General features: G+C 39.9%; 1 protein-coding gene across 2 annotated transcripts in view; it reads left to right on the top strand.

Moving 5' to 3' along the window:
• Window positions 1-21,721, top strand: part of NSF (N-ethylmaleimide sensitive factor, vesicle fusing ATPase) — a 126,736-nt gene extending 105,015 nt beyond the window's left edge. The window contains exons 18-21 of one of the 2 annotated variants that reach the window (XM_019732985.2): window positions 15,240-15,374; window positions 16,464-16,577; window positions 19,583-19,638; window positions 20,089-21,721. In XM_019732985.2, the coding sequence (XP_019588544.1) occupies window positions 15,240-15,374; window positions 16,464-16,577; window positions 19,583-19,638; window positions 20,089-20,107 (324 nt within the window). In that variant the 3' untranslated portion in view covers window positions 20,108-21,721. Of the gene's footprint in view, window positions 1-15,239; window positions 15,375-16,463; window positions 16,578-19,582; window positions 19,639-19,796; window positions 19,948-20,088 lie in introns of those variants that run through there. The other variant, XM_074320757.1, reaches the window with a different exon arrangement.
• Window positions 21,722-24,128: the final 2,407 nt, after the last annotated feature.

Here is a 24,128-nt window from a genome sequence, read left to right as displayed (position 1 = left end):
ATAAAATTCTCTATAAGTATACTTTGCTTAGTATAGTAGATTGTCTCAAAGTGCTATGTAAATCGAACATATATATAATTCATGTACAGTCATGCGCTGCCTAGCTTTTTGGCCAAGGATGTACAACATATACCACAGTGGTCCCATAAGATTATAATGGAACTGAAAAATTCCTATTTCCTAGTGACCTCATAGCCGTCACATCGTAGCACAACACACTACTCGTGTTTCTAGTGATGCTGCTGTAAACACACATACATACTGTGCTGCTCGTTGTATAAGAGTATAGCACATGCAGTTACAGTAGTGGGCTATGCTGTCAGGTTGGTGTAGGTGTGCTCTGTGACGTTCGTGCCACAACAAAATCGCCTAACGATACCTTTCTCAACATAACCACGTCGTGAAGCGGCACATGACTGTTATATAGATGTAGAACAATTTCAAATACATTAAAAAACAGAGAGATTTGGTGAGTCCTTTTATAAAACATTGCTACAGATATCTGCTGAATAAAAGCCATGTTTTCAAAATAGGGTGGTTTTTTTTGTTTTGTTTTGGTAGAGCACAGCTATAATAGGTATTAATGAATACAAGAAAGTTACAAGATGTGTGTGTGTGTGTGTGTGTGTGTGTACCACTTTCAGATAACTCATAATTAAATACCTAAATTTTAATCATCAGAGAAATGCTAATGGTGCTGAGACAGTATTCTCTCTGCTAGAATGTCTTTATCTAGCCCCACTGCCTTAAATATGTTACTGTGACATAATATCAGTGTTAGAAAAGTATTGATTATAGTATCATAGTATTCCATGGTGCCATGAATCTAATTACGAGTACCGTTTCCACAGAGTTTACTCTTTGTGTTGGACTTGGAATCAGAAAACCTGAGTTTCAGTCTTAGCTCAGTCATAGTCTGGCTGTATAACCTTGAACTGTCCCTTACTGCCTTTGTTTCTGTTTCTTCATCTATGAAATGGAGATAATTCCTCCTGCCTTACCTACCCCTTTGAGGGCCAACTAAGATAATGTATAGCGACGTTCTCTGTAAACCTGTGGACTACACAGATAGAAGGTATAAAGCATGGAGTTGCTGAAAAGTAGGAATATGCCATTGTCCACAGAGAATGCCATTTGTAAACAACTGATTTATAGAGTCTTATCCCAAGATCTTCAAAAAGGGAATGGATGTTTGTCCTGATTGATTTGAGTATTCCCATTGCTTGGGGCCTAAGATTCTATTTCATCCTATTTTGTTGCTGATTCAAAGTTCTTAGAGGGGCTAGTATTTTGTTAAGACTGTTGTATGGAACTGGAAATGTATTTGCCAGTTATTTTTTGTTTTTGTTTTAAAGAAAAGAGGTGCCTTTAGATAGTCCACAGAACCTTTAGCTTGTAAGATAGGAAAACTAAAGCATGTAACTACTATATATAGCAAATTTTCATGGAAAGTGAGTTCAGAGTTCCAGCTTGGAGTGCCAAGGCACAATGTCCCTTATTTGTAACACTGGAAAAAGAAAGAGGGACACCCTGCTTCCCCATCTGTCATTGCTGAAATTTAGAAGCTTCCTAAATCCTAAGACAAATACTCTGGCCTGGGGATTAGGGATCCCTGTTATAAAAGGAAGAATGAAGCAGAGACATAAATTGAAGAGCTCAACAGGGTAAGCAGTAGAGGGAGGGCCAGGGCTTCTGGCCATTGTGAGATTCCTGAGGACACTACCCATTACACTTGTCCTCAGCTTCCAGACTGGCCCATCTACTTGCTTTTTCCTTGCAGCCACCTGTTACTTGTAACCAAAGTTCTGCTTTCTCCTTACTGAAGGTGGAACAGAGTAGTGTTTCACAGCTTCTCTCCTACCTTCCTGTCTCCAAAACAAAGTACACAGATCTTTGGAGATTTCCTAGGGGCTTATACTACATGGCATGACAGCTATTGGGTAAGAAGAGCCAATAAGAGGAAGCTTACAAAGGGTCCAGAATAATCCATGAATGTTCCTGATAGTTGTTGGAGTGAAGATGGAACCAGGCCTTCTTTGATCTTTTTAAGTCACCACTTGGTCTATAACCACAATTTCATCCTGACAGTTCTACTGACCCGTCACATTGGGGAATAGAAAGTGCTTTTCACGAGGAGAGCTCTGGACAGTTTGCATGGCCCTGCCTTTTCTTTCTTTTGTTTATGTTTTTTAACCTGTTTAGATTATGTAGATGGTAATATTTGTTGAATGGATATTTTGAAGATGGTGACTCTTAACTATACATAGAACTGGCAGTGTAAATAGCACAGGAATTAGAATTCAAAGACTTCTGAGACTCAATTTTCTCATTTGTAAAATAGGAACAATAAAAATATTTAAGTTGAGGGCCGGCCTGGTGGCTCAGGCGGTTAGAGCTCCGTGCTCCTAACTCCGAAGGCTGCTGGTTCGATTCCCACATGGGCCAGTGGGCTCTCAACCACAAGGTTGCCAGTTCAATTCCTTGAGTCCCGCAAGGGATGATGGGCAGCACCCCCTGCAACTAAGATTGAACACGGCACCTTGAGCTGAGCTGCCGCTGAGCTCCCGGATGGCTCAGTTGGTTGGAGCGCGTCCTCTCAACCACAAGGTTGCTGGTTTGACTCCCACAAGGGATGGTGGGCTGTGCCCCCTGCAACTAGCAATGGCAGCTGGACCTGGAGCTGAGCTGCGCCCTCCACAACTAAGATTGAAAGGACAACAACTTGAAGCTGAACGGCACCCTCCACAACTAAGATTGAAAGGACCGCAACTTGACTTGGAAAAAAAGGCCTGGAAGTACACACTGTTCCCCAATAAAGTCCTATTCCCCTTCCCCAGTAAAATCTTTAAAAAAAAAAAAAAATTTAAGTTGAGAGAATTAAATAAGTATTTTTTGTAGTTCTTCGTAAACTGCAAAGCACAACTCAGTTGTTGTTTATTATTCACTTCAAAGAAAATTCTGACTCTGTCATCACACAAAAAATTATATAAAACCAACAAAGTAACCAACTACTATCAAAGGGGCTCATCTCCACCTGGCTACTGCTGAAGAAACCAGCCCTAGAATTGTCAGCAAGAAAGAGCATAGCAAGTTTGGTTGTTTTCTCCTAGCTGCCAGCCATCTTGCTCCTGAAGACACTGCCTTGGCCAGCCCTGGAGCAAGTGGAAGAAGGGGGCCAGTTTCCAGAATAAAAGGAGTAATAATGGGAAGGGAGGACGGAGAAATACCAGGTGGCAGCAGTCAGATGAGACGCTCTGGCCACCCAGCTACCGTGTTTCCCTGAAACCATCAGCTCTAATGAGTCTTTTGGAGCAAAAAGTAATATAAGACTATACATAGAACTTTTAACTTATTTTATTATTTTATTATACCCAGTATTATACCCGGTATTATATTTATTATATTATATTATATTATATTATATTATATTATATTATATTATATTATGCCCATTCTTGTATTAAAATAAGACTGGGTCTTACATTAATTTTTTGCTCCAAAAGACGCATTAGAGCTGATGGCCCTGCTAGGTCTTATTTTTGGGGAAACACAGTAGTGACATATTATCTATATAAACTGGGTCTTTATCAGCAAGTTCCTGCATGACTATCAAATCACCTTACAGTTACAAAGAAAAAAAGACTGGAAGAAGTATGCCAAATTGTTTATTGTGACTGCCTTTATATTAATGGCCTCCAGACTTTTTGAATACATACCCCTAGTAGTAAAAAAAAATTGAGCTCATCCTACTAGTATTTTAATACATCTATTATTTTATAAGATGATGTTCATTTTAAAACATATATAAAACAGGAAATTTTTTAAAGAATAAAATTTAAAATAAAAGTAAATGAATACAAGAAAGTTACAAGATGTGTGTGTGTGTACCATTTTCAGATAACTCATAATTAAATACCTAAATTTTAATCATCAGAGAAATGCTAATGGTGCTGAGACAGTATTCTCTCTGCTAGAATGTCTTTATCTAGCCCCACGGCCTTAAATATGTTACTGTGAATGGAAGTTCTATGATTTCCCATCTTAAAGACTGCTATGTCTTAGACGGTAGGATTATTGGTGATTTCTTCCAACTTTATTGTTTCCTGTATTTTATAAATTTTCTACAATAAGCATTTATTACTTTATAATCATGAAAAAATAAAAACTTAATGTGTATACTATTATTTTCACTTTTAACTTAGTAGAGTAACTGTCAGAATTCTTTCATTCCAGTCCTTCTAACTAATTTGCTGTTTGACTAACAGAGTTAAGAGAATCTCCCTTTGTCTCTAAGCTTATCTGTGTAATAATTTTTGTAACCTTATTTTTTTCCTTTGAGGCTGATTTAATTTAAGGTCTGGTCTGTAAGACACCCAGTGGTCCTGAGAGTAAAAGTGTGACAGTGCCTCATGACTGTTGCAGTTGTCCTTGGAAACCCACCTGGCATTCTGATCGGTGCTGTGCTTCCAGTCTGAACCTCTCACAGCTGAATGCCAATGTGACTAAGGTTGACTAAGATAGATGGTGACAATTATATTGAGTTTCATGGAAGGGAGATGGGAACTTTGTTTTCCATCCAAAAATATTTCTTTTGACAGGGAAGTCTGAAATATTACTTTAAGGAATATATGCTTTTACTAGGATGTGCATTTAATAAATATTTGTTCCACACCATAAAAACATAACTATGAATAAGACATTGTACCTGCCCTCCATAGGCTCGTAATCAAGGACAACCTGTTCTGTTGTGGAGTTTGTGCATGAGGCCAAGTAGCAGGTTGAGGTTATTTAACACCCAGCCCATGCCCTGCTCACCAAGCCGCCCGCTCTGGTCTCGGGCTGAAACTGCTCTGAGCAGGATTGTCAGACTTAATAGGTAAGAATACAGCATGCCAAGTTAAATTTGAATTTCAGAAAGACATCAAATAATTATCTTGAGTGTAAGCATAGCCCATGCAGTGTTTGGGCTATACTTATAATCAAGGCTGCCTCTGGCAATTTTAAAGGAAAGAATATTTTGTGGGCCCCTCAAAGTTTTATGGGCCCTTGCCACTGTGCTCATTATGCCTAGTGGATAGGTCAGCAATCCCTGTGAATAAAGTCATTTGAACCTCACTTGATTTGGGGGTTTTTTAGTCCTAGAAGTTAGAGGATTTTTGCTTATTTCTTGGTTCTTGGCTGTGTTCTGGATAGTTGAAATTGTTCAGCAAATTTGCCTCCAGATTAGTGAGGTATTGTGACTGGGCACATTAAATCCATGTTCTGAAATGTTGGGGCCTAAAGAAATAAACTGGGTTGTGAAGGGTTAAATGAGGGCAGAGTGTGGAGAGAAATCAGGCTTTGAAAAATCTTGAACATAAGAGATAATTGCATACTGGTAGAAAACTCTGGAAAGCATTTTAATAAAGAGGAATATTAGGGATAAAAATCACAGAGGTAGAAAGAACAAGACTGAACAAATAAAGAAACAAAAACTCATAGACACAGACAAGTTTAGTGGTTACCAGAAGGTAAAGGGGGCGGGGGGTGGTAGGAGAGGGCAAAGGGGGTCAAATAATATGGTGATGGAAGGAGAACTGACTCTGGGTAGTGAACACATAATGCAATATATAGATGATGTATTATAGAATTGTACACTTGAAACCTGTGTAGTTTTGTTGATCATTGTCACCCCAATAAATTTTATTTTTTTAAAAAGTCACAGAGGTAGAAATTAAATGAGAAGAAGAAAATTGACCTAATAGGTGCAGGAGTCGTTGTAGGGCATATCAAGCTAAAAGCTGAGAGAAGGAGGGAAAATCTGCTATGGATGCAAGGTTGAGGAGTTTGGTGTAATCAGTGGTTATCTTAAGTGTCTAATGAGAAAACATGTCTACAAAACTGTCCCTTTGGCACTGAGAATACTGTAGCGTGCTCAGTGCAATTTTATTTTCTTAATTAACCCTTTCTCCTAAGGGCTCAGAGGTCATAATTTCTAGGTGATATATCTACCTAACTCATAATTAAGGCTTAGCCGTTGCTGATAGAACTTAAAAATTACACAAATAGGAACAATGGACAACAAAATATAGTGGAAATACCAGTGCGGCCTGTACTGTTTCAGCTCCCTCCTGGAAGTAAAAGCTTAGAACAGGTCTCTTCACATCTCACCCTGGGTTTCTCATCTACAAAATAACCAGGAGAGGGAGAAGGAGAGGACTAGGTCCTCTTTAAGAGATACTCCGAGTATAAAATCTGATGACTCAGTATCTTTTTCACAAATTGGTACTAAAATATCCTTTAATATCACAAAGTGGGCTGCTCACCTATAGTAATTATTTACAGTTATTTGGGGTGAAGTTTCTCATTTCATTGCAAATCTGCATCACGACTTCCCCTTCTGATTGTCCTCCGTCCTACTTGCAGTACCATGAGGATGGTTACAAAGACCGCAGCCTAAGAATTTGCTTCGGGGTAAAATCTAATGGAGAGTTTAAGTTTAGTTGTCTGCCTAGCTGTAGCATGATTTATTTGAAACATCCTTCCTTTGGTATTCAACTTAAACATTTAACTACCAAAAAAAGAAGAAGTTACAGACATCTGAGCATGAGAAATCAGAAATGCATGCAGGATATGCAAAGAGGCCCCATTCCTCCCCTTTCACTGCCCAGTCTCCTGGTTGTTTTCAGTTGTACTCAGTTTTTCCCTCGGTCTGGGGAAACCGAGAGTTGTAAGAGGTGCTTAATAACACTTGTTATCTTACTAGCTTAAATAAATAGTTTCTATGAATCTTACCTTCTCCTCTGTTAGAGAAGTCTGTATTATCCAATCAATAGCTTAACTATTGATTGATCAATTAATTAAAAGAGATGAAAGCCTTTGCATCTACTTATATTGTAAATGAAGCATACATGCCATCAATTCTAGATTATTTTCTTTAAAACTCGTTATCACAGCATTCAACATTTGGGGCTCAGAGACATATTTTCCTGTCGAACACGGTATAATACGCATTCTTCCAGGGCTAGAAAAGAGAATGTAACAAAGAAGGAGTGATCTGCTACTTTTGACACCTACACTGAGATCACCATTGATTCATTCAACACAAATGTATTAACTTCTCACTACGGACACATCACTAACACCAGACAGACAGAAGTCCTGTCACCGTGAAGGAAGACCAGCAGTAAATACAATAAATAAGTAAAGACAGTGAATGAGTAAAGTATTTAGTATGTTAAAGGGTGATTCATACTGTTGGGGGAACATCGGGATAAAGGGAGGTGGGGAAGTGGGGAAGTGTAGTTACAAATGGGGCTGGGGAGGAGGGTGCATTGTGTAGGCCTGTGGAAAAGGAGACGTTTCAGCAACGCCTTGACTTAGAGGGGAAGAACCTTGTGGGATATGTAAGGGGAGAGCATTCTAGGCAGAGGGAACATAGGAGTGTTTTCTGTGTGCCAGGTATGCTGTACTAAGAACTGCCAGGACATGGATGAATAAAACATGGCTCCTATCCCCAGGGAGTTGACAGGCTAGAGACAAGATTCAGACTTGCAAATCAGTGCAGCAGTGAAGTTGTACAAGCACTATGGTAGGTAGAATTTTTATAAAGGTCTCTGTAGTGAACAATACAAACTAAGTGAAAAATATGAGCAATGATTCCCAGTTCAAGAATGAAGCTAGGATAAGTGATGGACGAAAGCGCCTCGCGAGGAAAGCTTTTTCCGCACCCTCTGCCCTGAACTGATTGTTCCCTCAGAAGTCACTGCCTCTTGGGGGGCAAGGGGGGCCCTCACTCCCACCTGCTGCCACGACTCCTTCTGAGGGGGTGTTTGATCTTTAGCTTCAGGCCCCGTGTGGGCCTCACAGTAACCCTAGTTAAGCTGAAGATTGGCGCTCTCATCTTCTCCTAAGCGTGAATCGTGGCCCTCTGGGAGAATGCGTTCTCTGTGTCATTTGCTGCTAGTGTCTCTGCTGGAGAGAAGGACTCAGGCGCCGCACTGCTCGCCCCCCCAACCTAATGTTTTGGATTCCTGACGTCCTAGGCAGAGGACGATTTTTCAGGTTCCTCTCAAGACCATTTGTTCAAGGCTCACTTCCTTTCATCCTTGCCTCCTCTGACGAGAATGGCAAAGACACCCCCCCCCCCCCGCCCCGGCCCAAGCATTCTTCACCTCTTGCTTTACTCTGACAGGTAGGATGTTTAATCCCATTTTTATGGTTGAGGAGGAGACAAGTCCTGAGAAGTGAAATAATCTAGCCAGAATCACACAGCTCTGAGGGATGGGGCCTGTACTTTTTCTACAGCGTCAAGCCACCTGTCTCACACGGGTCTTGCCTCTTCTTCCCTTGCTTTTTGCCAGCCCTGGCCTTGCGTTAAACAGGATGTCACATATGTGAGTTGTCCGTGAAAGTGCAGACGCTTCCCGGCCTGCTCACTCTTAGAACTGCCTGTCACCCGGGCAGCAGCCTTCTCACCGGCCACTAGGTGGTCCTGCACACAGCTGCCGGGCTCAACGTTCTCTTCATCACGGTTCTTCCTCCTCAAGAACCTTCTTTAGTTCCCTGTTGCTTTTTATATTAAATCTCCTTCCTTAGTTTAGCATTCTGCGTCTTCCTTGTATTGGCTGCCTACTCCCCATCTCTCTCAAAAGACTGTTTTCAGCCCTTAGTGCTGACTCAACTGCCTCCACCACCCAATGGAGACCCGTCCCTCATCCTCCAGGGCCTCCTTTGTCACTGTCTCTACTGTACCAGGAATCATCTGAGATGACTCCATGCCAATGAAACTGTCCCCTTGTGCCATGTCCCCTAAGCCATTACAAGTTCGTATTTACTGATGTTTTACTTGGTAGCGGTCCCTGAATATTATTTGCTCTTCCCAGCTAAATTGTAATCACTTTGGAGGCACAAACCACATCTCATAATTCCATAAATACCTGAACAGAAAAATATTCTTGTTAAGGATCTGATCAACTAATCTGTTGTATCTTTTAGTTACCAGGTTTATAAATTCTTAATATTCTGAAAATTTTCACTCTTGTTTACAAAACTCTCAAACCCTAACAATCAGAAAATAAAGTTTAAGGCTCCCAGCACACAGCAGTTTGGAGTTGCACTTTTAAACTCACTTCTTAATCCATTTCAGGGTTTCCAATTGTTCACAGTTAATTCTGCTTACCAAGGGTGTATTACACTTGCTTGCCATTGAATGATATGGAAAAAATGGCCTTTCTTTACTGCATAACTGACTTTACTTTTGTTCACAGGTTAAAATCAGCCCTTCTATTGCACTGCAGTATTATATTGGTGGCATTTTTATTTAAGAAAAAAAAAAAGCTTTCTTCCACATGAACTTTTGTTACAAATCAGTTTATTGGGGCCAATCAATGGGCAGGGCCTGTGAAAGGGTGTGGATTATCTGGTTAGTCCTTTGTGTGGCAAAAGGCTTAGATTCTGCTTAGTACTTTGCTCATTCTTCATCATGTAAAGAAGTGGTTTTTTTGAAGGATCAACACCTGACTGAGTCTTGCCTTTTTCATGGTAATGTTTTCACCTGAGTTACTTCTTATGGTTCTAAGAATTAGTTAACTAATACTTATTTAACCTTGGAACAATGTTTATGATAATCCGATTGGCCGATAGTCATTTTATTTAGGCCTTTTCTTTATTGTAGGACTAACAAGTCTCAGTAAAGAGTATGCTGGGAATAATTTTTTCCCCCAAAATAAGTTATCTCTGTACTTTTTTCTTTCCATCAAGAGGCATGTTTTGGGGCTGTAGACTTCAGACTAGTAGCCATGCATTAACAAGTTGGATTTACCCTTTTGGGTTAAGCTCTACTGTTTTTTTAAAAAGCTGGCCTTCCTGTTTCATGCTGCTGGCAGCCTTTCCTCCAAAACGTTCTGCAGTGCGATTTATTGTATTAACACATTCAGAGCTGCTTTTTCATGATAAAGCTTCTTCATGAGCATTACCACTAATTAATATACAAAATGACCCAGCACAATTTAATTATTTGGTAACGTTTTTCAGTGTTTTCTTAAAGATGACGCCTTACAAGTCAAGGCCTGAACTTGCCTGGGTCGTGACCTCTCTGCAGTGTTTGCAGTCTTGTTAAACAAGAAGAAAAGCAAAACATAAATTAGCGTCTCCATTATAAGTTGCTCTACATTTCCCAGTCTTTCAACACTCTGAAGAGCGTCGTCACTGTTAACGTTTGGAGCAAGGTTCGCTGGGAAAAGAGCAGTTCCAGCTTTCTGGAATGAGTAGGAAGCTTCCTCCTCAATGCCGTTCTTCTGGGGCCAACCTTGTCCTCCATGAGAGTGGAGCAAGATGAGGGAGTTTGAATTCCGGGCTATGGAACATTAAAAACCTCAGGGGGAAAAAGAAGTAGCAGTTACCTTTAAAGGTAATGAGGATGTTCCGCCCTGTGTGGCCTCTGGCATCTATTAGGCTTCAGGAATACGTTCCTAAGTTTACCACTAGAATTTAGTGTTGAGAAACACTGAAAAGTACCACTTTTCTGTTATAGTAGTTTATAAGTCTTTATGTATTCGTAATTACCCCAACACCCCAGTTTTTGTTATTTTTGTCTTTGGACTTCCGTATTTCTTTTTGGGGGAGGGGAACAGGACTTTATTGGGGAACACTGTGTATTTCCAGGACTTTATTGGGGAACAGTGTGTTTTTCCCAGGACCCATCAGCTCCCAGTCAAGTTGTTGTCCTTTCAATCTTAGTTGTGGAGAGCGCAGCTCAGCTCCAGGTCCAGTTGCCCTTGTTCAATCTTAGTTGCAGGGGGCACAGCCCACCATCCTTGCGGGAGTTGAACTGGCAAACTTGTGGTTGAGAGCACGCGCTCCAACCAACTGAGCCATCTGGCCGCCCAGGTGTTCAGTGGCAGCTGAGCGGCAGCTCATTGTCTTCATTCTAGTTGCGGACAGTGCAGCCCGCTGGCACATGTGGGAATCAAACCGACAACCCTGTTGCCCAGAGCTCACGCTGAACCAACTGAGCCATTCATCCTTTCCTGGACTTACATATTTCTGTTCCTTCTGGCTTGGAGTGTCCTCCCCCATCATCTTCCTAATCATCCTGCTCATTCCTTAACACTCCACTCAGGTATTACCTCCAGAGAAAAAGGGGATGTTCCTGTTACATGTTTCTTCCCTCTACCAGGCTGACGGACTTCCTGTGATAATACTTACACCTTTCCATATTGTATTGTAATGATCTCTTTTGTATCTGTCCTTATTTACAAGGTCTATTCTGTATTCATCTAGGAGCTTGGTAAAGGTCTGTTGATAATGTGTTTGACTTGTAGCTAGTTGATTTCTTGAGTAACAATAACGATCACCCATTCATCTGATATGCCAATCACTAGTTATACCAGAAGACTTCAACTTTTTTCCTTTGACATGCCTTTGTTTATGTGGGTACGTTATCCATTCTTGGCACAGTAGATGGACAAGAACAATGAGTAAGATTGAGACAGGTTAGCATGCATTATTGAGAGTAGTAGTATAATGTTTACAAAACCCAAATTGAAATTGTTTTGGCATCTGTTCTTCAATTGCTTAAAATCTTTTCCTACATTTATTTTAATTTCCACATGATTTATTTCCACATTTATTTTAACATCCTGAGTTTCTAAGATCTGTGAATAGGTTCAATGATTGTATTAAAAGCTTTTCTGTGGAATGAGTGTATATAAATCTAGTGACATAAGTTTAAAGTTTGTTCCTCTTCCATTTTCCAAGTAAACATTTTTTTAAATACATTTTTCTGCATGAAGAAAGTCAGTATACAATTTTGGATTCTGGATCTGGTTTCCATTCCTGGCTCTGTCATTTATTACTTATTTATCTTTGAACAAATTACTTATATCTGTGAGATTCAGTAGCTTCATCAGTAAAATAGAGTTAATACTAGTACTTAATTCTCAGTTTTATAATGAACATTAAATGAGCAATTGCTCTAAAAAGGTGCCATACTGCAAATAGGAGTAAATGAAATTCTCCATATTGAATGGTGAGATGCTCAGACCCTTCCCCGACCTACTTCCAGTGTGCTGGAAACTAGGCTTCATAACCCTCAGGAAGAAGACTGGAAGATTCTTCTCTGGGGAAAAAATTAACACATCCTGACCTTTGAGGGGCCCCCAATAATCAGCCAAGCCTTATCTGATCATCCTATAGTAAAAGCCTCAGTCTCAGAGCTTCAAGCCATTAGTTTAACTCTTAAATATAAATAGTAATCCAACAGTCACCATACTCTTGATGAAAGCCTCCAGTGAACAAATAGAAAGAAAAAGAAAAGAAACTCAGAGGAAAAAAAAAAGCAGAGAACAGAAGAAAACATTCTTTAAATCTAAAGTATTCACAGAGATCTAAAATTATTGTTATTGATGAAATATAATAGGATGTAATAAAAAAAATTCAAGAAACCAGAAAGAGCTCTTAGAAATCAAAAATATATTATAAAAAGAGCTTAATAGCTTAATAGACATATTATAAAAAGAGCTTAAAGGTTGGAAGATAAAGTTGATGCTAACCTAAAAAGTATTAGAGAAAGAAATAAAAACCAGGAGCAAAATAGAAAGAAAGAAAGAAAATTCCTTGAAGATTAGTATTAGTAACCAGTATCCAACTAATGGAGGTTCTGAGGGGGGAGGGGATGGAGGTGCACTGCAGTAGATAGAAAATGAATGGAAGGAAATCTCAAAGAAATTTTGTAGAACTGACTGGAGTTTCCAGTTTAGAAAGGACACACCTAGTGCCAACAAAATGAGTAAAGAAAGACTTATCTCAAGACACATAATTTTGAAATTACAGAACATAGGGATAAAGAAAAGATTTCTTTAAAACTGTATGTTTTGGGGCTGGCCCGGTGGCTCAGGCAGCTAGAGCTCCATGCTCCTAACTCCAAAGGCTGCCGGTTCAATTCCCACATGGGCCAGTGTGCTCTCAACCACAAGGTTGCCAGTTCAATTCCTCGAGTCCCGCAACTAAGATTGAACACGGCACCTTGAGCTGAGCTGCCGCTGAGCTCCAGGATGGCTCAATTGGTTGGAGTGCGTCCTCTCAACCACAAGGTTGCCGGTTTCGACTCCTGCAAGGGATGGTGGGCTGTGCCCCCTGCAATTGGCAACTGGGCCTAGAGCTGAGCTGCACCCTCCACAACTAAGACTGAAAGGACAACAACTTGAAGCTGAATGGCACCCTCCACAACTAAGATTGAAAGGACAACAACTTGAAGCTGAATGGCACCCTCCACAACTAAGATTGAAAGGACAACAACTTGACTTGGAAAAAAGTCCTGGAAGTACATACTGTTCCCCAATAAAGTCCTGTTCCTCTTCCCCAATAAAATCTTTAAAAAAAAAAAACCTATGTTTTTTAAAAAGTTAGAAACAGAGAAAATTAAATTGGCATCAAAAGATAGTGGAGCAATGCCTTGAAAATTCTCAGTGGAAAATTATTTCTAACATTGCTCTCTATACCTAGCTAAACTATCAAGTATAAATACAGTGTACAATATTAAGAGTTGGATATAAGCATTTCCAGACATTCAAGGAAATTTTAGCTTTCTCAAGAAGCTTTTGAAGTATATACAGCACGGAAAAGAGAATAAATGAAGAAAAGGGAAGGCTAGGAAACGGGTTCTAACAAGGAAAGAGGAAAATTCTAGAACTGCAGCTGTGCAGGAGACCTAGAAAGCAGTCAGTTCAGATTGAGCTCTGAGAACAGAGGCCTTCAGGAGGAGAATGTCTTCAAGAAAACAAAACAAAACTTTAAGGTCCCCTGACATGTTTGAATGTATTGAAAGGATATTCATGGTTGTGATTGTTTGGGGATGAACTTGTGATAGGTACCTGGTAAACAGCAAAGGGGGGAAATGGCAATTATTAACTAATAAAAACAAAATATTGCCCAAGAAAGGAAATTAATAGTATACTACATGGCTTAGCCATAAATCACATTTATACAATCATAATAAATACTGAATACAGATTTAACCAAAGACTGTAAAATAACTGTATTGGCAGGCTGAGAAAAGGGACATATGAGGGGTAAGTGCAAAATTAATATTAAATAGCCATCTTCCATAATAGGAAATCGGTAAGCAATATTTAAAGCTGAAAACAAAAATCTTAAAATAATAGTGTTATCTTATTTAAAGATAAGGAAGTAAATACCAGGAGAAAAGCTAAGAGAGTTGAAAATGGTTGCCTCTGGAGAGAGGGAATCAGGAATGGTGACATAAGCCTGGTATAGCTTTTAAACATTTTTTGTGTATTTTGGGGTAAAAAATAAAAATGAAATTTAAAGCTATTAAATGAGAGTTATGTAAAGCATTATGCCTTTCACAGTTAAATGTTAAATAAAATGTAAACTATTATTATTACCCTATTCCTTAAAAAGCATAATAGACGCTTGCTAAGTAGGTGATACAGACTTTTCATTCATTCATTTCATTTTTTCCCCAATTCCCACCATCTATCATGTTGCTTGTGAAAAATATATACTGAAGTGTCTATTTGGATTGTGTATCTCCCTGATTTACCCAGCCATTATTTTATTGATGTGACTGAGAAGAAACAGCTGTTGCCTCTTTCTGAATCATGTTGTTGATACTTTTCTTTGGAATTTCAAGAGGAAAATGCTGAATTTTTTTTTTCTCTACTGCCAAATCATTTGCATTTCTATGACTAAATAAATGGATATTGTTTGGGCTTACTCTAGTTCCCTAATCAGTTTTTTGTTTTTGTTTTTTAAGATTTTATTGGGGAAAGGGAATAGGACTTTATTGGGGAACAGTGTGTACTTCCAGGACTTTTTCCAAATCAAGTTGTTGTCCTTTCAATCTTAGTTGTGGAGGGTGCAGCTCAGTTCCAGGTCCAGTTGCTGTTGTTAGTTGCAGGGGGCACAGCCCACCATCCCTTGTGGGAGTCGAACCCGCAAACCTTGTGGTTGAGAGCCCGCGCTCTAACCAACTGAGTCATCTGGGAGCTCAGTGGCAGCTTAGCTCAAGGTGCCGTGTTCAATCTTAGTTGCAGGGGCCAGAGCCCACCATCCCTTACGGGAGTCGAGGGGTCGAACCGGGAACCTTGTGGTTGTGAGCCCACTGGCCCATGTGGGAATCGAACCAGCAGCCTTCAGCGTTAGGAGCATGGAGTTCCAACTGCCTGAGCCACCAGCCCAGCCCCCCTAATCAGTTTTATCCTGTGTATTTTAACATGTTTTCTCCCTATGATCAGGGCCGCAAGCTTCTTATCATTGGGACCACTAGCCGCAAAGATGTCCTTCAGGAAATGGAAATGCTTAATGCTTTCAGCACCACCATCCACGTGCCCAACATTGCCACAGGAGAGCAGCTGTTGGAAGCTTTGGAGGTGAGAATGAGTCAATGGATTGCTCACTGTTTATAAGAAAGGAGTTGAGGCTGGAAAAAAATGCTAAGGGGTGCCAGACATCGCACCTGGTGTTTAGTTTCTCTGTTAACCTAGAATATGGGACCTGGACTATACCTTCAGTTGTTTTCAGGAATTAAAGGAAGAAGAAATGACTTAGAAATGAGAGTAAATTTCCCATTCTCAGTGTCAGCAGCACACAAACTGCCAGGGATGAATTATTCTGTGCCCAACATGACTAATGCGTATTGATGGACCAGAAACTTGGGATGGGGGGAAGGAGGCAAAGTAATCAATACATAGAAAAATCAGTCATTTGTAGCTTCCAGCCCATTTACTTGTATTTATTTAATAAATTGGAGCAATGATTAAAACCTTAGAAACTTCAAAAAAGCTACAGAAGTAAAAGGAACTACTTTACTAACAAGTTCATAATATGGAAATGTTTTCTTCAGTATTTTTGAGGATGACAAAGTCTTTCATTTAAAAAAAAAAATAGGCCTTCATTAAACTTTTGATTACTATCAATGTGCACAAATGACTTGGTGAGATTTGTTAGAAACTATTATCTAGTGACTTATTCAGCAGTGATGAAGGCTTCTTAAAATCCTCAAGACCCATAAAATTGGAGCATACTCCCAACAAAATGGAAATTATTTATATGATAAATGTCTCCAAGTTACCTGTTTGAGCAGCTTTTGTGCTGGAGTAGGGTAAGAGAATTCAATTTAGTCTGCTTTGACACATACAGATTGTTCCTGGAAAGGAATGTTAAAAATTTTAACTGATATTTATTATGGACTGAAGCTATTTCCCCACCACCATCATCTCTAAATTATAATGGAGGCCTATGGGAAAACAGGATTTAGGATACCAGTTTTCACTTCCATAATTACACTAATGGCTTTAGGAAGGTCAGATTGGATTTTAAAATATGAGAGAATCCTGTCAGCTTGAACTAGTCAGCTAGTCCTTATCACTGCGTTTTTAAGGATAAATGTGAGAATTAACTAATAATGCTGTTGATGCACTTACTATAAAAATACTTTTGTTATTTTTATTGTTTTGTAGCTTTTGGGCAACTTCAAGGACAAGGAACGTACCACAATTGCACAGCAAGTAAAAGGCAAAACGGTCTGGATAGGAATCAAGAAGTTACTAATGTTGATTGAAATGTCCCTACAGGTGAGATGCTTCCTCCTCCGTATGAGTCAGACTCAGAGGCTTCATGATGTACCATGAGGTCTTATATTTCCTTTTGCTAAGGTTTTAATTAATTGTTATGATTCTCATATTATTTCCGAACTCAAGTTGATATTAGTAGCCTGCGTCTGAGATCAAACAATAACATTGGTACTTTTCTTTCCCGCTTTTTAAAAAAAAATAGAAGAAAAGATTATAAAGTTACTTTAAGTTTTAGTTTCCGGAGTCACTAGATCTTAGAACTAGAAAGGACTTCAAAGAGCAATTGCTCTGCATCTCCTCATTTTAGAGACGAACCCTGACTGTCCCACATGGGGTGTCAATGAGTCATCCAAGGTCACAGCCAATTGATGGAGTGGGTCTGACATCCATCCGAGGTCTGGAAGCTACTGCACATGTACCAAAAGGGGCTTGGGAGACCGTGGTAAGGGACAAGGTAATTGAGTTGTGCAGGTTAGACTTTGGCCCCATACATTTCCCCTGGCTGGGCTCCTAGAAATTTCATGCAAACTGCTATAGGGTTGAAGCATCCAAGATCACATAGGAAACTGCCCCAGCCTATTGCCTTGGCAAAGACGAATGAAACTTCTTTGCGACTTTTTCACGTCTACTGGCAACTTACCTTTCCTCTTTTTGGAATTCCACCCCTCCATGTACCCATCCTGTGTCCGTCCTGTCCTTATCTGATATGGTATTTAGATAATAAATGTATCCTTACCAAGCTCTGGGAGTTCAGGGACCTTGGCTGTCTCTCACTATTAAATATACAACCCCTGGAACAGAGCCAGACACATAGTAGGGTGCTCAGTAAACTTGCATTGACTGAATCTATCCCAGGACCTGGGCTGACTTCTAAGCATTGTGCATTACTGTTCAGTCTGCCATTCGGTCACTGTGAGCAGTGGGTGGCAGAGGGGAAGTTTCATTCACACCTGAAATAGGCTCTTGGACCAGTAACAAGTTATAAACACGAAGTGAATGCTTTGTAACCTTTGCTGGTAAGTTTATTTGAAAATAAAACTGTAGTTTTCAGAAACCTAAAGTTTAATCTCTTCTACTTTGAGCTGGACTACTTTTAAGCCGATTTATTTATTTTCCATTTGGAGCAGTAAATTAAAATTACAGACTAATCACTTTGCTTAGGGTATTTCTGGGTAAAGGTACATACACAGATGTACTGGCTCTTTCCGTGGAAGAAGATAAACCTGTCAGATAGTCAGCTCTACTCTTCATTTTTTTAGTTTCAGCACAAATATTTTTTCTCAATAATTGCATGGAAGAAACTATGTGGGTTTTTCTCCCCAATCCCTACCCCTTCCTCTTCCTTTCATGCCTGCAGGTCAGTGATCAAGTTAATGCCTCTTATGTATGTGGGGTAGAAAGTGAGAGTGGGGCACTCAGGCCTAATCTTCAGCGACTGACACTTCATAGGCCTCTGAGTTTGAACCCCTTCATGTCAAATGGATTTCGTGCAGCTGAGTGAATTCTCTTTAGATCTGCCTTAGAGAGACGGAGCCTAAGTGAAGAGGCATGTAGTTTAGCAGAATATAAGTCATGTTACCTCTGTTCACTATACACAATTCTGTTAAAACTTGCACACTGCTGAGGATCTGCTCTGACTGGATGTCACCTGAGGGAATAAAGTCATTTATCTAGATTACTTTTTTCCTCCCTTTCTCTTGACTTTTAATTCCATAGCTACAGGCAAGTCAGTAAGTCGTTGCTCACACATATTAAATATATTTAATGGGCAAAGACCTGCAAGTACTGACTACAACTGCGCTCCAGCCAGTTCCATTTTTTTTTTTTAAAGAACTCGACAATTGATTCATATGTAATTCTATTCCCAAAGAGGAAAACTGTTTCTTTTGTTAGCTATTCACACTTTTTCTTAGTCCTTTGTAGTCTGACCTCTTAACTTTGATACATTTGAAACTTCTGTTGGATGTTTTTCTGGGCTAGAAGAGAAGAAAACTTAAAAAAAAGAAGAAGAAGAAGAAAAAAAAGAAAAAACTGGTTAGAAGGGGAACCCAGTTTCACATTCACCCACAGCTGCACAGAGCGTTTGAAAGCTGTTCCTGGAGGGCAGGGAGTTCCCTCTTGGGAAACAGACTCCTGCCCTGGAACATTTTTTAAAAGTTAGGTGTGTTTCTTACAATAAAAATTCACCTTAAGGAATTAAAGATATTTTTAATGATCACTTTTTAGATAACTTCACATCCCTGGTGGACCAATGAGACTATAGTTAAACAAATTGGTATAAATATGAATATAAAATGAATAATTAATAATAATTATTATTATTACTGAACCCAAAACCTGAATCAAAGCTCCTCCATCTTTCCTTAGACTCATGACACTGTTCTCAGTCATAGGAGACCCGAATTACCCAGAGATCCTGTCAGTGGCGTCAGCCCCACTCTTCGTTTTTTTCAGTTTCAGCACAATGTTTTTCACTAATTGCAGAGAAGAAACTATGCAAGGAAGACCAAGGTTAAGAAAAGCTAAATTGTCGATCATAGAGAATTAATAAGCTATTTTTTGGTTTAATCAACATCAATTATCGGTTCCTTCAAATTTGGTCTCACATTTATGCCTTAGTTGAGTCCTATGAATTGGATGCCATTTGAACACCCATGAGTGGCCACCATCTGGTCCCACACTGGCCCTCTCTGGTGTGCTGCCTCCTCACATAGCGCTAGCTAAGGGGCCACGCAGCTGAGGTGCCTGTGAGTGACCAGCTGGGTTATTTGGAACCTCAAATATAGCGACTCTCTAGGCTAGGAAATCCCATTCACTTCTCTTGAATGATGCAATCTGCTCTTCTGTGTATCAGAATACTGGTCAAGGAACAGGTAACACAGTTCTGTGACTCAGCAGAGCACTGATGAAAGTATGAAACTAAGCATTTCCTTAGCATGAAGTAAGCACATAGTTATTAGAAGGCACCATTAACCCGTCGTCTTTATTTCTTCTGATGTATTTAGATGGATCCTGAATATCGTGTGAGAAAATTCTTGGCTCTCTTAAGAGAGGAAGGAGCGTAAGTACAAACCACACTGAAGACTGTCAAGCAAACTCACCACTCGTTTAAATCCCAGGCCCTATTCTGAGTTGCTGTACAGTGCATATAAATTTAAATTCTCAACATTTCTTGGGCAACTTTGTTTCCATTTATTAGAATTCTTCACTGTGTTGCAGGTCTGAGAGACCAAGCAAGGAGAATGGTTGTACTGTTGGCTTGCTCTCCCTGTCCTGCTTCACAAAACTTCCTTGTCACAATGCAGGAAAAAACTCAATGGTACATATTTGTTGGAACCTGCTTTTAAATGCATGAAGCTGGGACCATTTTCTTTTGTGACATGCTCATCTAATAGCAAATGCATAGTGAAAGATTTAGAAAAGTCATTAAGAAGCTTTTAGTGATTTGTGATGAATGGCTTTTTGCAGACCCTCATCTATTTGTTGTGTGTTTTGGGTATTTCTCTTTCAGTAGCCCCCTTGACATTTAAAATGGACTGTTTGCAAAGACATAGTGACCAAGAGAAGCGACCAAGATAAAAGTGGCCTGGGATCTTCACTAGATTTACTCAAGATACTGGCTGAAGTGAAAGGTTCCCTACCTTCAACACGTGCTCACTCTGCATGATTCGTGCACTAAAACGCCCTTCCTTCTGCTTACTGAGATGCTGTTTTGTGGAAGGTACGCATTTGCTTTAGAATGCTGTGCTTCCCTTTCCGTGCAAGCTAAGCTGATTCCTTCTTCCTCAGTCCTAGGCGTGGGAGATGTACTGTACTTGTGAACACTACACGTTTTCAGCCCCCTACCACCACCACCGCCACCCCAAACCTCTCAATAAATGTAATGATGTTGCAAGATAACACTTGGCCAGTTCCAAGGAAGACTTTCTATAGGTAAACCGGAAACAGTGACTAGAGGTGTGGGCTCAGAGGGATTATCATACAGCTTCCCTGTGCTCATACTGAAGGTGACAGTGTTTGGTTAAAGCTTCTCCCAGAAAGCTGGTTGTTATCTTTGCCTAAGACATGGGGCTTTGGGTTTCTAAGATGCTGTTCTCAATCATTTTCAGAAATGTTTCCAAGTTGCAATCAGCAGATCTTTCTTAATAGAAAGTCAGATCATTAGTGTGTTGGCTGTGACATCCCCTTAATGTAACTGATTTGTTCTGTGGTAAGAGATATGCTAATCGTTACCACTCGTTAGATGTTGTTAAAAACTTGTGGAAAGTATGTATGGAGAAAGCGTACACCCTAAAAAGAAAGAAGTCATTAAAATAATTTACAAACCTCTCAGCACAAATTAGTGTCCAACTCTGAATGGGTCAGTTCCTTAGTATATTAAAAGTTTATTCGCATCACCGCTTTTCTTTTTTCCTTAGCTTAATTACTTAGACTGTATCCTTTATTTTAAATTAGCTGTACTATCTAGCATCTAAATAAAACACTATTCTCCAGAAAAAAATAAACCACTTTCTGGCCTCTCCCCTCAGTCCTTTAACTCCATTCCAATACATTTAACACATTCCCTTTACCCTCTGCACACTTCTTCCAAAGGGAAAGAACGGGTGGTTTGTATTCTGAGTTAGATGGGATTTAAATAGGTCGTCCTGTTTGGTGATGAGCGTCAGGGAGCATGCCTGTCTCCCCCCATTGCTGCTGGAAATGTGAGCACAAGGAGTCAGAAGCCATCGCATGTGCTGAGCACGGCCCACAGGCTCATTGGCGCAGTGGCACTTGGGTGTAGCTCTGTCATCTGTCACATGGTAGAAGGCAGATTATCTCCAGATCTCGCCCTCTGTATATTTTTGGTAGACTTGTACATCAGGTCTACTTTGTTTCAGGTTTTTATCCCTCGCTTATTCTGTGGCTTTTCTAAAAGTGGATTGTACTGTGCAATTCTGTGATTCCCAGCAGCCAGTATCCTGGACTCGCTTCCCTGTTGTAGATCTTGCCTCTTCTCTTCCCGTGAAGGCGGCTCACACTGTATTAACTTATGTCTCTTATTAATGTCTTTGTGTTTTGTCCAAAACTATATTGAAAAATATAAATATTATATTGTTTAATGCAAATGAAGGAATGCAATAAAGAGTATATATACTTGAAAACACTCTGTAGATCAATATTTTATATAAAACAACGTATATAACTCATATGAATGTATGAAGAAGGGGGGGCTCAGAAGAGCCCCTCTTGGATGTTCTGTTGTAACTAGCATAAGGAGATGGATGATTTTTATTTAAAAATCTCTGATTTTAATTATTTTGAAAGTATAGTTACTTAAAAAGAAAAACTGTTCAAAGGCAGCACGTTTTTTTCAAGTTAATGAGTGCACAATAAGAATCTTTATACTGATTTTACCTCTTTCACCTTATTAAAAAAACTGACACGTACCAGAGCCATCAGTGGGTTTAAACCAGAAAGGAAAATTGTTTTTCAAGTAGAAACACTACTTCCTGTGAAGTGTACAAACCAAGGGACTCAAACACCATCGCAGCGATTTCTTCATTTCGGTATCCTGCGTCCTTTTTGCATGTTTCGGAGCCATCACGTCTCTTAGCCCAAACCCCGATCCTTCCAGTTGGCTTGGGTTAGAACTAGAGTCCGCGCAGAAAGTCAGAAGGCTCTGTGGGAAGGGGCCCACTTTAGAGCTTCTCTACAGCAGGGGCTGCTCCACAGGGGCTGCCCACACCCTCCTGTGAGGGGACCCTGAAGCCACCCTGCTCCCTGTGTGGCCTTGAAAAGGTGGAGTCTCGAAGCTGTCGGGCAGAACACATACAAGATTATAGCCTGGCCTGCTGAAAACGCAGAGGAAAAGCCTGCTAGCTGCAGCCGGACATTCCTTCATCTGTGGATGAACTGTTAACAGGCTATTTTTTTTTTTTTTTGTCAGAAGATATAATTAAAACCTCAAGAAAGGAGGTTATTTTATCCTTTCTAAATGAGTACATCTTCACTGAAACACTTTTTTTAATGTAACAGAAAAATTGTACAATGGTGGTTAAAATCTGAAAAACAGATTTTGCTTTAAGGCCGTCTTTTCGTATCCTAAAAATTACAGTGAACGGCCTCCCCTTGAAGTTTCAGGAGCAAGTAATGGGGTAGATTCAAGTGTGTATAATAATCAAATCCTGGTAAACAGACTTCTGGAAGCATTGAGTCAGCTATAAACAACCAACCCAGCCCAGACACAGAAGGTAAAAGCAAGATTTCATTTTCCTTGCCTGCCAACTTGATCCATAAGCCTCTTCAAAGAAGTGACAGGGAAAGATGTGTGTGAGTTCAAAAAAGCATGTAAATTTCAGAAGTTATTGCAAAATGATCTAAAGTTTCTCATCAGCTGGCACGCAGTGCTGAGACTGGGGCCTGGAGCGGGGTCCACGGAGGTTGTGTGTGTGGACACTATGGCACTAAGATGCAGGACACAGCACCTGTGATCGGCAAGATTCCCAAGTAGGGAAGACAGAATTTGCAAGGACTCACGTTTGAAAATCTCCCAGCATACAGTCTCCACACAACGGACTTTGTCTCACTATTTTGGGAGTTTAAGATTAATGGTAAGATGATTTTTTGCCTCCTAGAAAGTTCTCTGTTAAGCTAGGAGAAAAGACAATGGTGTAGCAGCCATCATTTTGCTGAAATAGTGTGTGTGTGTGTGTGTGTGTGTCAGCCACACATACATGTGTCCATACACCCAAGGCTGGCATGGATATACCATCAGACCACTGGATATACCTAGAATTATTTCACCATCGCCTTTTCCCTGGCTTTTCTCTGCTTGTTCCTTACCCTCTTTCCTTTTGCCTTTATTTGTGTTGCATCCCCTCATCCTTAAACTCACCTGCACACTTTCCTTCTTTCTTCATGAAATAATACTGCTTTGAAAGATATCTTCTCATTGTATTGTCTCTTTTCTTTCTTTTGGATTTTTCAAACTTCCTTGTGTTTTTAAATGTTTATTAGTATTTATGCTTATGGAGGAACTAAATGTTCCAGCACAGCTATAAACTATTCACTTTAATCATTGAATATGATTAATCAGAGAGAGGATTACAAATGGCCTTGGTAAGTATTGGTAGGAACCATTTAAATATTTGGCAATCTTATAGGTTAAAAAAAAAATACCCAGAATGCTAAGGTAGATGAGTATTAGCTTTATGTAAAAGCGAAAACCAAAGATGAGCGCCACTGTAGAATGAGGGGAGGTTGGTATACTTTCCATGTCCAATTCCTTGCACAGCTGAAAACAACAGTTTGTGTGGTGTAAGCTTCTCAGGGAGTAAATAAAGACACATCATGGGCAAAGTGCAGTTCTTGAACTTCTAGTAGCCATTCCTAATCTAAGATTGGAGGTCTGAATGGAGCGCAGGCAGCCCCTCTCTGCTGCACAAAGCAGACCGCTTTATTTTGCTGTCATTTTTTTTCCTACGAAATGAAATGAATACGATTTGTTCTTACTAAAGGTAAATCAGGAAAATGAAAGGAAAAGAAAACATTTTCACGGTGCCACATAAA

Source organism: Rhinolophus sinicus, linkage group LG15, assembly GCF_036562045.2.
Source record: "Rhinolophus sinicus isolate RSC01 linkage group LG15, ASM3656204v1, whole genome shotgun sequence".
Lineage (NCBI taxonomy): Eukaryota > Metazoa > Chordata > Mammalia > Chiroptera > Rhinolophidae > Rhinolophus > Rhinolophus sinicus.
This window is presented reverse-complemented; position numbering and strand designations above follow the sequence as displayed.